At 42.8% G+C, this 12,587-nt stretch overlaps 1 protein-coding gene across 2 annotated transcripts in view; it reads left to right on the top strand.

Annotated features, from left to right (window-relative positions):
- LOC127001164 (E3 ubiquitin-protein ligase HERC2-like) overlaps positions 1–12,587 on the top strand; it is a gene marked incomplete at its 5' end in the record, with an annotated part of 186,835 nt that overhangs the window by 85,553 nt on the left and 88,695 nt on the right. For both annotated transcript variants that reach the window (XM_050865379.1, XM_050865378.1), the window contains 4 exon segments: positions 1,548–1,678; positions 2,172–2,318; positions 2,600–2,680; positions 2,826–3,117. In XM_050865379.1, the coding sequence (XP_050721336.1) occupies positions 1,548–1,678; positions 2,172–2,318; positions 2,600–2,680; positions 2,826–3,117 (651 nt within the window).

Here is a 12,587-nt window from a genome sequence, read left to right as displayed (position 1 = left end):
GCAAGAAGACAAGGTGCAGTAACATGCTCAACAAGCGTTCAGGACCACATGCGCACACACTCAAGGGGAAAACACAGAAATGTGCACTTATGTACAAATTTATTACAAGACCTAAGCCCTCCACAACACACAGCTGAACCTAGCTATGTACATGAGCTCACAGTACCCTGACTGACCTGGCTACTCTACCTAGGTGGCTCACACATAACAGTAGTAAACTTTAGCTTGGTGTGCAGAGAAGGACAATGAGAATCCCTTCTGCAGTCCTCTGTGCCCTTGCTCAAGGCATGGTCTGAGCTGAGTTCCGGTGTGGGCCATATGGTTAGCTTCAGTCCTCTATGCCACGAAGGGAAGCTATGTTAACCCACAAGGCAGAAAGACACGTCTGTCCCCGCCGGGAAGCAAAGACCTGACGGCTGAGGTCCTGGTAACAGCAGGACATACACACCACCACTCAAGAGGACCTTGAGGCTGGCTTGAAAGGCAGCAGAGCTGGGCCGACCTCCACACAGGGAAGAGGCCTACCAGCAAGTGAAGACGAATGAGGGCGTGACCCGAAGGTCATACAAAGCACATCACTGTGGCGTCGGGTGGACGAAACACCAATCCCTGCCCATCACACACCAATCACGATAGACAACAGTAACACAGCTTCCGGCTCAACATGACCTCAGATTGGTAGTTATTTAACAAACATGAAACCTTACACAACACCAGAATACTGTGAACAACAATAACAAGAGCCAGTGGCTCGGATGAAGAACACCTCCACTGATTAAGAAAGAGGCATCGCCTGGCAACTCAGGCCGACACAGGCAGTGGGAGACAGGCTGGCCAAGCAGGGAACCCACACAACAATACACACCTTCAAGTCTACATACAGAGTTGTACTGAACTGCAGTTAATGCAGACACTCAAAAGGTGCACCTGCAACAAAATGGACTCACTTGAACAATGCAGGCAAAGGTGTATGTTGGAAGTGAGAGTCCCACACTAAAGTACTCCCTGTCACCTCACCCATCGCCACCCAGGCCTGCCCGAAAAATCAATACTAGGTCAAGGTGAGTTACGCTGACGCACCAGGGCGAGAGCGCAAGAGCAAAATATGCTTTATCACCCTGACAAGGAAACGAGTCATGAGAAAACCACGACAGTCACGCTGGCTGAAACACTCTCTGATCATGGTACTGCTTTTCTAAGGTTATTCATTAATCTATGAGGAGCCTAAAACATGAGAAAAGTGGAAAAAATTACCATAAGTAAGTAAAAACATGTCCCACCACATGGCAGGCCATTGAAGCTCCTTCATATGAGTGCAAGAACAGGTGATTTTAATATATCAATAAATTACATAGCACCTTGTTCTCACAGATAAAAAAATTCCCTGCATTTTCAGGATAACAATGAGTAAACTACTCACTTTTTTTTTTACCTCTGCCTCCCAACGATCAACAACAAAAACAAATCTTCAGATTTGAATTCCCTTTACTAGTGCCGGGCCTCCTCTTATCCTATTCTCATGCATATAATTTTTCCACATGGCGCAGAACGCATGAGTGTGACGGCAGCGTGTGTGCAGGTGTGGGTCTCCCTGGTGGCCCTGGCCGGGGACTACTCAAGGAGCTTCCATGTCTCCAGCCCCCTCACACTTTCCCCAACACTGCTCAGGATACAACAGGTGAGACCACTGACAGGAACCATGGCAGAACTATAACTCTTTCAAAATTAATATTACTATACAGCTAAGGTATTTTTTTTAGTGAATAATAATGTGTCACCTGTGTGATGCTTCCCAGAGTCAAACACGCAGCTTTCAGATAAAAATAAATGTTCTCTCTTGATTCATCCGTTGTCTTACAAAATTCTTCCCTCAGTTCTCAGATCTCTTGCATCCCTTATCCATTTTATGCTTATTAACCCTTGTATATTTGATTTTGATTTCCTTATTCCCTTTGTGAATCTTGGTAAATTTCCTCTAAGATTCCTTAAACTGTTAAGGTGATATTGTAGCACCCTGTCTAACTCCTTTTTATGGGGACAAGGGCTTTTCTCTATTTTAATTGCCTTGTACAAATAGCAGAGGCATACATTGTTTTTGTTTATCACCAGACATAAGCTATTATACCCTTAAAAAAATAAATGTCATATTGATGTATATTTCTATCACACAGCTGCGGATGCTTGTGATGAATGCTTGCCGTGCTGTGCTGAGTCACCAGTCCCTGCTGAGGCTGGTGTTACTCCAACAAACAGCAGAGATCTCCACCTCTACCAATAACCTGGATGCTGCAACTGATGATACTAGTCAGGGATCTGAGGTTAGGCCAGCATTATTCACGAGACAACTTAGTGGTGTAATTTGCTTACAATTTAAAGAAAATGTCTATAGTAAGTCATGTCTCTTTTGATTTATACGTTCAAGCATTTTTTACTAGCTTATTTCAGTTTTGTAAGCAGGATACAAGTTTTTGCTGCTAATTCATTTCCCAGAGGTTTCCCTGGTTGTTTACTACTTCCAGTTTGTTCCCATGGAATACAATCCTAGACTGTAATTTTTATTATTCAGTGATACTCATGTTAATGAAATGGTTGATTTCAGATATTGCTGATCCAGAGGCTAATCTCTGCCTCAACCCCTCCCTCACCAGTCAAAGCATCTTACACCAGAGAGCAGTTGGAGGTAATGTCTAGAACACTCTAATTCTAATTCTACAATAATTTTACCTGTCATAAGTTTGATCATGCATGAAAATAAACATAATTTTTAGATTGCAAGTAGAAATTTTTTTTATGGTTGAATAATATAACATTAATCATTTCTACAGACAGCAGCTCTGGCTCTGTGTGAGAACCTGACCGAAGAAATGTCTCACCCGTCACCAATCACTCCGTGCTCCAACGACGATGTGTCCAGCCCCCAGAGTGACCACTCCTTGGGTGGCCCAACTTCCTTTGGTGTTCTCAACAAGACTCAGGCAGCACAGACCCGCCCGTCCCGCCCCGCACACACGCCCAGGAGCAGGCGCACACGAACCACCTCCCCGACACCTTTAGTCCGGCAGCTCATGGAGATGGGATTTTCAAGAAAGAGTGTAGAGCATGCAATCAAAGCACTAGGTAAGGCATTTGTCTGTGAACTAATTAACCCCTTTAACACGAGGACACATATACTGCGTCCTTGTGTGCCCCGTACCACATCCGAGGGCGCGTATACTGTGTCCTGGCTCACTTTAGCCAGCATATGAGTTATTTCTTCTCAGATATTGTACGATAGTTTTTAGGATGTAGGTCGTATTTGATACGGTGTCTTTTTTGACTTTCGATGTTATTATTGTGTAAGAACGTAAGTGTGTCTTTCGCGCATTTGTACTTCACAGTAACAATCAATTCTAACAGAAAATAACAAAAATAATGAGAAAAAAATGATTTATGTGTGTGTGTGTGGAGTTCCTCTTCCCTCGAGTTGCCAAGTGGTTGGCTAGTGTGTTGTCTCACCACCACCTTGGCTCTGGGACACGGGCTTGAGCGGGAGCTGTACCCTCCCCTCCCTGCCTCCCCCTCACACCCATCTCACCATCTCTGTTTTCTTTCTCTCTTCCTTCCTACCTCCTCCCTGCAGTGTGTGTGTGTGTGTGTGTGTGTGTATTTACCTAGTTGTATTTACCTAGTTGTGACATATGGGGAAAGAGCTACGCTCACGCTGTCCCGTCTCCATATCCGCTCTTGTCCAACTTTTCCTTAAAATCATGAATGTTTCTCGCACAAACCACCTCCTCCTCCAGCCTATTCCATAGCTCAATGCTTCTGTTTGGGAAGCTAAACCTTTTCACATCTCGCCTACACGTGGTCGCCCTCAACTTCTTTCCATGTCCTCTCGTTTCTCTGTCGTTCCACACACACAGGTCATCTCTGTCCAAATGCTCCACTCCGCTCGCCACCCTGTTCACCGCTATCAGTCTCCTCTTTCTCTTCTCTCCAGGGTTGTGAGCCCCATGTTATTGAGTCTCTCTTCATAAGTCCGATCTCTAAGTTCCAGTACCATCTTAGTTGCCGCTCTCTGAACTCTTTCCAGCTTTCTTATGTTCTTCTTTTCGTGAGGAGATCAGACCACTGCTGCATACTCCAACCTTGGCCTTATCATTGTAACTATTATTTTCTTCATCATCTCCTCGTCCAAATACACAAATGCCGTCCTTATGTTCCTCAGCAAACTCATAGTTTGTCCCGTTATCCTGTTGATGTGTTTGTCCGGTGACATGTTCTCTGAGACAGTCACTCCCAAATCTTTTTCTTCCACTCCTCTGCATATTATCTCACTTCCCATCTTATAATCATATTCACATCTTCCACTCCTACCAAACTCTATTTTTTTACATTTCCCAAGATTGAACTCCATCTGCCATGTACTTCTTCCACTCCTACCAAACTCTATTTTTTTACATTTCCCAAGGTTGAACTCCATCTGCCATGTACCACTCCACTCCCATATTTTATCCAGGTCCCTCTGCAATGCCTCACAGTCCTCCACATCATTCACTCGTCTCAATAGCTTTGCATCATCTGCAAAGAAACTCACATAGCTGGACACTCCATCCACCACATCATTTATATAAAGAGCAAACATTATTGGCGCCAACACCGAACCTTGTGGGACCCCACTCCTCACTGGGCACCAGTTGGAAACCCTGTCCCTGATTATTGTCCTCATTTCCCTGTTAGTTAGGAAGTCCTCCAGCCATTTAATCAGTCAATCACCCACTCCACCCCTATTTTTTATTTTCCAAATTAGTCTTTTGTGCGGTACTTTGTTGAATGCTTGTTGAATGCTTATTCAAATCCAGGTAGGGTGAGGTGGACACAACCCGTACTACTAGTGGGAAAATATTCATTAAAAATCTGTTTTTGCCCTAACAGGCAAAACAAAGAGTGCATAATACTCCTCAGGAAATGGGCTTCCTCTATGAGTATCTGTTGAGCTTCCCCAGAGAATATTTTTTCTCCATAGGAAGGTTTTATTTTTTTTTCAATTGCTGTACGGCTTGTAACCAGGGGGTCACGGCTCGTACACGAGGTGGTCACAGCCCGTACAATTTTATAAATAAATTTCTTAAAAATCTGGCTTTGCACCAAGACTCACACCCAAATGCCTAAAGTAATCTTTAGGCTGTGGGCTTCCTTTGAGGTATCAGTTTAGATTGTTTGGACTTCCAGTTCTGCAAGTGATGACAGTGTTTTAACTCGTAATTTTTAGGTGGTTTTCCATGCTCGTCAAATGTAACCAGGCTTTACAATAACATTTTGCGTCCACAGCTGTACAACTCGTGAACTACCCACATGTTTCTTTATGGGATTCCCACGAACACAAAAACTCGGCACAACAATATCTTTCCATGCAAATATCTTTTCAGTATGATCATATTCGCCATGGAAACCTTCACCAGCAAAGTCAAGACATATTCACAATCACCATGCACTATACTATGAGGCAAGAAAATTGCATCAGACAAATCAAAAATTGAAAAACTCATCTAGCATTTTCATGCGTGAGGCTTGCGGCACAAGATGTCTGCGTCAGCTGTTGGTGTCCCATTTTCTTTCTTCTGTAGGAAGCGAGACTTCCCTCGATGCCTTTGTACGTCTCGTGACCGTGTACGAGTTATGTCCACCTCACACTGCACTCCATCCCCCCAGCCCCCAGTGTGTGTGTGTGTGTGTGTGTGTGTGTGTCTGTGTCTGTGTCTGTGTGAGAGAGAGAGAGAGAGAGAGATCAGCAAGTTTCAGCTTGATTCCTCTGACACTGTGACCAAAGTACTTATCTCCCTCTCCCTGTATCTCGATCCCTCCCATCTATGTGTGTGTGTATTTACTTAGTGCTATTTACCTAGTTGTGAAATACAGGAAAAAAAAACTACTAGGCTCGTGCTGTCCCGTCTCCATAACGCTTATTATCCTGTTTGGCTTTAAATTCATGAATCGTTTTTGCACACAGTCTCCTTGTCAAGTCTGTTCCATGTTGTTATGCTTCTGTATGGAAAACTGTATTTCTTGATGTCTCTCCTGCAGTTGATCTTCTTCAATTTTTTACTATTCCTTCTTGTCTCACTCCTGTCACGTACCACTAAATCTTCCCTGTCCAATTTATCCAGTCCTTGTATCCTGTATAATGCTACTAGGTCCCCTCTCTTCTTCTTTCCAGTGTTGTTAGTCCCAATTTCTCTAGTCTTTCTTCATAAGTATGTTCTCTCAGAGTTTCCAGTAATTTAGTCGCTGCTCTTTGTATTCTTTCCAACTTTCTAATTTCTTTCTTCAAACTAGGTGACCACACTAATGCTGCATATTCCAGTCTTGGACGTATCATCGATGTTATTAGTTTCTTCACCATTTCTTCATCTAAATATGTAAATGCTGCTTTTATGTTTCTAAGAAGATTATATGTTTTCCAAAGGATAACTTGTCTGCTATGAACACTCCTTGATCTTTTTCCTCTGTTTTTTTTCATGATTTTTTCTTTACTCAGAGAGTGGTTCCCCAATATTCGTCTACTGCTCTTACCAAACTCCATCACGCTACACTTCTCTGTATTGAATGTCATTTCCCATTTGCGTGACCATTCGCTTAGTCTGTCGAGATCCTGGCTTAGGGCTACACAGTCATCTTCATTAGCCACCTTCCTCATTATTTTAGCATCATCAGCAAACATATTCATATAACTTGTCACCCCTTCTGTCATGTCATTTATATATATTGCAAACATAATCGGAGCCAACACTAATCCTTGGGGACTCTACTAGTCACTTCCGTCCAGCTTGATTTATTGTTCTCATTTCTCTCTTCGTCTAAAAGTCTATAATCCAATCCAACATTGAACCTCCCAGACCTCCAACATGATTGAGTTTCCATATTAATCACTTGTGTTGTACTTTATCAAATGCTTTCTTTAAGTCCATATACACACAATCTGCCCAACCGTCCCTTTCCTGTATTATATCATTTACTCTTGAATAGAAGCTGATCAGATTAGTCACGCAAGATCGTCCTCCTCAGAATCCGAATTGACTATTCGTTAATATACTGTTGCTTTCTAAATATTCCACCCATCTGTTTTTTATCATTTTCCCACACATCTTGGCTACTATGCTTGTTAATGTCACTGGCCTATAGTTCAACGGATCTTCTTTACTTCCTCCTTTATATATTGGGACGATGTTAGCCCGTTTCCAGTCCATTGGTACCTTCCCTTGTGCTAGTGAGACATTAATCAAGTTGCTCAACTTTCCAGCTATTTGTTGGTTACACTCTTTTACCACCTAATTTGATATACCATCCAGTCCTGCCGATTTCCTCGCATCCAGTTCTTCCAATAATTTTCTAACCATCTGTTGAGGTTTGTATCCTTTCCAGTCCAACTCTATGCTCCAGCACTGCATCTACACCTTCAAACTCACTCTCCCTTGTGAACACTGTTTGGAAACTATTATTCATCACTTGTACTATTTCACTTATACTATCAAAAGTTTCACCATTAACTTTAACTTTCTGAATCTCATCTCTATTTTTCAACTTTCCATTTATGAACTTATCAAACAGTTTTGGCTGGTCTTTGCACTTATCTACAATATTTTTCTCAAAATTCCTTTTTTCTTCTCTTGTTACTTTGACAAACATTCCTCTTCCTTTTGTACTCATTCCATAGATCCATCCTCCTATTTTTTCTCCATTTGTTCCATGCCTTCTTATCCTGCTTGGCATCTACACACTTTCTATTGTACCACTCTTCTCTTGATTTCTGGCCAACTTTCATCCTTGGTACCCACTTTTCCACTCCTTCATTGTAAATCCGTAGAAAGATAGCCCATTTTTCCTCCACATTGTCAACCTCAAAAAAAGTATCCCATTGCGCTTCCTCATAATGTCTCCTAAGTTGTTCAAAATTTGCCTTATTGAAGTTGAACCATTCTTTCCTGTAGTCCTCATTCCTGATTTTTCTACCTCCTTCTCTTAATATGTATTCAATAAGGACATGATCGCTCTTCCCTATAGGGCTCTTATAGTTTATCTCCTCTATGATATCATGTGTGTGTGTACAGTACCCTCTCGAGTTTCGTGCTATCCGAGTTTCGCGATCCACGAGTTTCGCAGTTAGTCCTAAACTCTTACCATCCCAACTTTCGCGCATTATCACCCCGAGTTTCACGCTGCTTTGACACGTACAGGTCACGTCTACTTACCATCAGCATCACGCACGCTACCTTTAAAGGTAGTATCACACTGGATGTTTTCCTCCAAACATTGTGGCTATGAAGAGAGAGAGAGAAAGAGAACAGGAAGAGAGAACAGGTCGTTTTGAAGCCGCAGCTGAAGGCGGCTGGCTTACAATTGGCTGACAGTTCTGAAAACACGCTTATGATTCGCTGGGAGTCCGATGACGTCATCGCCGACGCTCACCCTATCAGCGGCTTCATTGCTTTAAGGCAGTGTCACAATGACCGTTTTCGTCCAACCATTGGGGTTATGGGCAACGCCCGTACACCCAACCGGGAGTGAGTTCACGGTTATCCGTAAGCTGGTGTCACACAGGGCTTTTTTCTTCCCACCGCGTTGGCGCCACCTAGGGCAACCGGCAACTCCAACTTTTCCTGGTGTGTGTCACACACGGCCAAGGTCGGTTGCCCGTATCCACATCCACAACGTAAACAAAGCACTTGCCCTGTATCAACATGGCGGTGTCTGCTAAAGTAAGGGCTGTCACGGCTTGTGCTGCCATTACCCAAGTTATGGACTTGTTGCTGCAGTTAAATGGAAGGAAGAAACAGTTGTGGGTGTGGCATGCCTGTGGTTCCTCCATGCCAGTTCTCATTGTCACCACTGCAAACCCACCCATCTTGACTCAACCACATAAACACATGGATCGAATAACAAAACACACACACACACACACACACACACACACACACACACACACACACACACACACACACACACACACACACACACACACACACACACACACACCAGACTCATTATGAACCATTGCAGATGTTTCTGACAAACAGAAACGACTTCACCATTTCTTGAGTGTGTTAGAACGTATTTGGTGAGTGGCTCACATGAACCAAACCTAGCTCTTGGCAAGAAGAGAGCAGTCGTCTTTAACTCTTCTCTCTTCTTGCCACTGGGTATGTAAATAAGTTCTAACCCACTCTAGGAAATGGCAAAGCCATTTTTGTTTGTGAGAAACATCTGCCATGGTTCATGATGAGTCTGGTGTGTGTGTGTCTGTGTGTGCCCTGGGTACCTCTTTGCTCAATCCCAGGCCTTGTTGTGATTAATTTCTAGTGTGTTTCGATACATGCAGAGGACGTGTGGGACCAAGAGAGTAATAGAAAAAAGAGAATAGAAAATCTCGTCATTAAACACGTGTTTATGTGGTCGGAGTCTAAATGGGTGAGTTGGCCGCTCAGGTGCAATGGTGACAATGAGAACTGGCATGGAGGAACCACAGACACAGCACACACACAACAGCTTCTTCCTTTCATTTAACTGCAGCAACAAGTCCATAACTTGGGTAATGGCAGCACAAGTCGCGACATCCCTTACTTTAGCAGACGACGCCATGCCGATACAGGGCAAGCTCTTTGTTTATGTTGTGGATGTGGATACGGGCAACCGACCTTGGCCGTGTGTGACACACACCAGGAAAAGTTGGATTTGCTGGTTGCCCAAGCTGCCACCAATGGCCCAGTATGACACCATGTTACGGACAACCGACAACTTGCTCCTGGATGGGCACACTGGTGTTGCCAGTAGCCACAATGGTTAGAGGAAAACGGCAAGTGTGACACTGCCCCAGGGCAGTGAGGCCGCTGACCGGGTGAGTGCCGGCGATGACGTCATCGGACTCCCAGCGAATCACAAGCGTGTTTTCAGAGCTCAGACAATCGTAAGGCTTCATCTTTGTGGCTTTAAAACGACCCATTCCTTCTTCCTGTTTTCTTCCTTTTTCTAAGGTTTGTATTTTGAGATAACATGATGAGCCATTTATAATGGCGCCATTACAAACAGTTGCCTGCGCCATGACGGGCTTGGGGCCGACCATCAGGCCCAGATGGATAGTCTACCGGCACCATGGCCCATATGTCAAAAAAAAAAAAAAAAAAAAATCCACGGGTCGGAACAGGTAAGCGCTTTTTCATATCATATTGATACTGAATGTGATTGTTCGGTGATCGCTAGAACCAAAAATTGGACCAACATTTACTTCGTTAACTAGATCAGCTGTCGTTGAAAAGATAAGGTCAAGTATATTATTTTCCCGAGTCGGTTCTTGAACGTGTTGATGCAAATCACTTTCTAGTAAATTTGTATACAGGTCGAGCCCTGTATGACAGTTCAACGGTTCACCCCATCTTTTCACTGGCAAGTTAAAGTCCCCAACAATTACTGCTTCGCAACTGCTACTTGTTTCTAATAATAATTCACTTAATGCGTGGTCAATATCAAGAGTCTGCCTTGGCGGTCTGTAGATAAGTCCAATTACTATTTTACGAGATTTATTTTTAATTTCAATGAAGACCGTGTCTACATTGGTTATAATATCTGTTTTCACAGATACTGGATGGATGGAGTCTCAGGTTTTATATTGAAAGAATGCAGAAATCAGCTGGTTGGACCAGTATATGATATATAGCATAAAATGCTCAATCGAAACTGGTAAATTACCAAAGGAATGGCAGAGGGCTGAGGTGGTCCCTATATATAAAAGTGGAAAAAAGGAAGAACCCCTGAACTACAGACCAGTATCATTAACCAGTGTACCCCACGCACCTCTCATTCACTTCTCTTTCCCTTTTTTTTTTCCTCTCTGTTTATTCCCTTCCTCCCTCCCTCCTTCATTCCTCTTCCTGATATTGTGTAGTTTGTAAAATATGCGAGAAAGTGATAAAGAAGCAATGGATGAAATTTCTAGAACATAATATAATAACAGAAAAACAGTATGGCTTAAGAAAAGGGCGCTCATGTGTAACAAACTTACTGATTTTTTATTCAAAAGTGGCAGACATAACACAGGAGAGGGATGGATGATTAGATTGCATGTACGTGGATCTGAAGAAGGCTTTTGACAAAGATCCACATACAAGATTACTAAAGAAGCTGGAAAATTAAGGAGGTTTGAAAGGGAAAATAAAGAACTGGATGGAAAGTTACTTAACCCGTCCGCTGTGATTGGCACGGATTTGGCTTTCACTGGTAGCCTGGAAACATACACTCCCAGGTCTTTCTCTGCCTCTGTGGTGGACAGTGGAGTGTTTCCCATGTGGTAACGGTATGCTGGATATCCCCTCCCAAGGTGCAGGACTTCACATTTTTTTCCATTGCATTGTAGCAGCCACTTTTTGTTCCATTCCTGTAGCCTGGTGATGTCTTCTTGTAGGAAATCCGCAGTCAAGGGGTTAAGGGGAAGAGAGATGAGAACAGTGGTAAAGGACATGAAATCGGAATGGAGAATTGTAGATAGTGGAGTACCTCAAGGATCGGTATTGGCACCAATACTTTTCCTGGTATATATAAATGATATGCCAGAGAAATGAGCAGTTATATGAGCCTTTTTGCAGATGATGCAAAACTGCTGAAACATATAAGAAACAGTAAAAACTGAAATTCTGCAAGAGGATCTGAATAAGATTTGGGACTGGAGTATGAAATGGGAGATGGAGTTCAATGTGAAGAAATGTCATGTAATGGAAATGGGAAAGAGTGAAGGAAGACCAAAATGGACATAGAGAATGGGAGATGGAGAAATATTTAAAAAAAGTTCAAGAAGAGAGAGATCTGGGAGTGACAATACAGGATAATCAACAGTCTGAGAGTCATGTTAATAGGCTATTCAGTGATATGTATAGAATGGTAAGAAATATAGGATTGGCATTCCATTACATGGATAAGGATATGATGAAAAAGATAATAACCACTATGATTAGACCAAAATTGGAATATGCGGAAACGGTGTCGCCTCCCCATAAGAAGAAACATGAAAAAACTAGAAAGAATACAAAGGATGGCAACAAAAATGGTTCCAGAACTGGAGGGATTGTCATATGAAGAAAGGTTAAAGGAAATGGACCTACCAACACTAGAACAAAGAAGAGGAAGGGGAGACCTAATACAAATTTATAAACTATTGATAAAAATGGAGGAAGTAGACAATGAGGAGTTACTGCTAAGAGATGGATGAAACGTCCGCAACACACAAGGGCACAGTAAAAAGTTGAGGAAAGGAAGATGCTTGAGAGACATAAAGAAATATATATATAACTTCCCGCAAAGAAACATAGAGGTTTGGAACAGACTAAGTGAGGATGTAGTATTGGCAGAGTGTGCACAACTTTCAGGAAAAGCTGGACAAATACAGATATGGAGATGGGACCACACGAGCGTAAGCCCAGGCCCTGTAAAACTACATCTAGGTAAATACAAAAAAAAAAAGAAAAAAAGAAAAAGAAAACATCGAGATGGATGAAGGGGTCAGTCATAAGTGCCCCTTAGGAAAGAGTGACAATGAGCTATTTTGGCTGGGCCGTAGTGAGTTT

This window comes from Eriocheir sinensis, chromosome 20 (genome assembly GCF_024679095.1).
Source record: "Eriocheir sinensis breed Jianghai 21 chromosome 20, ASM2467909v1, whole genome shotgun sequence".
Taxonomy (NCBI): Eukaryota; Metazoa; Arthropoda; class Malacostraca; order Decapoda; family Varunidae; genus Eriocheir; species Eriocheir sinensis.
The sequence above is the reverse complement of the archived record's forward strand: the minus strand, read 5'-3'. Positions and strand labels throughout refer to the sequence as shown.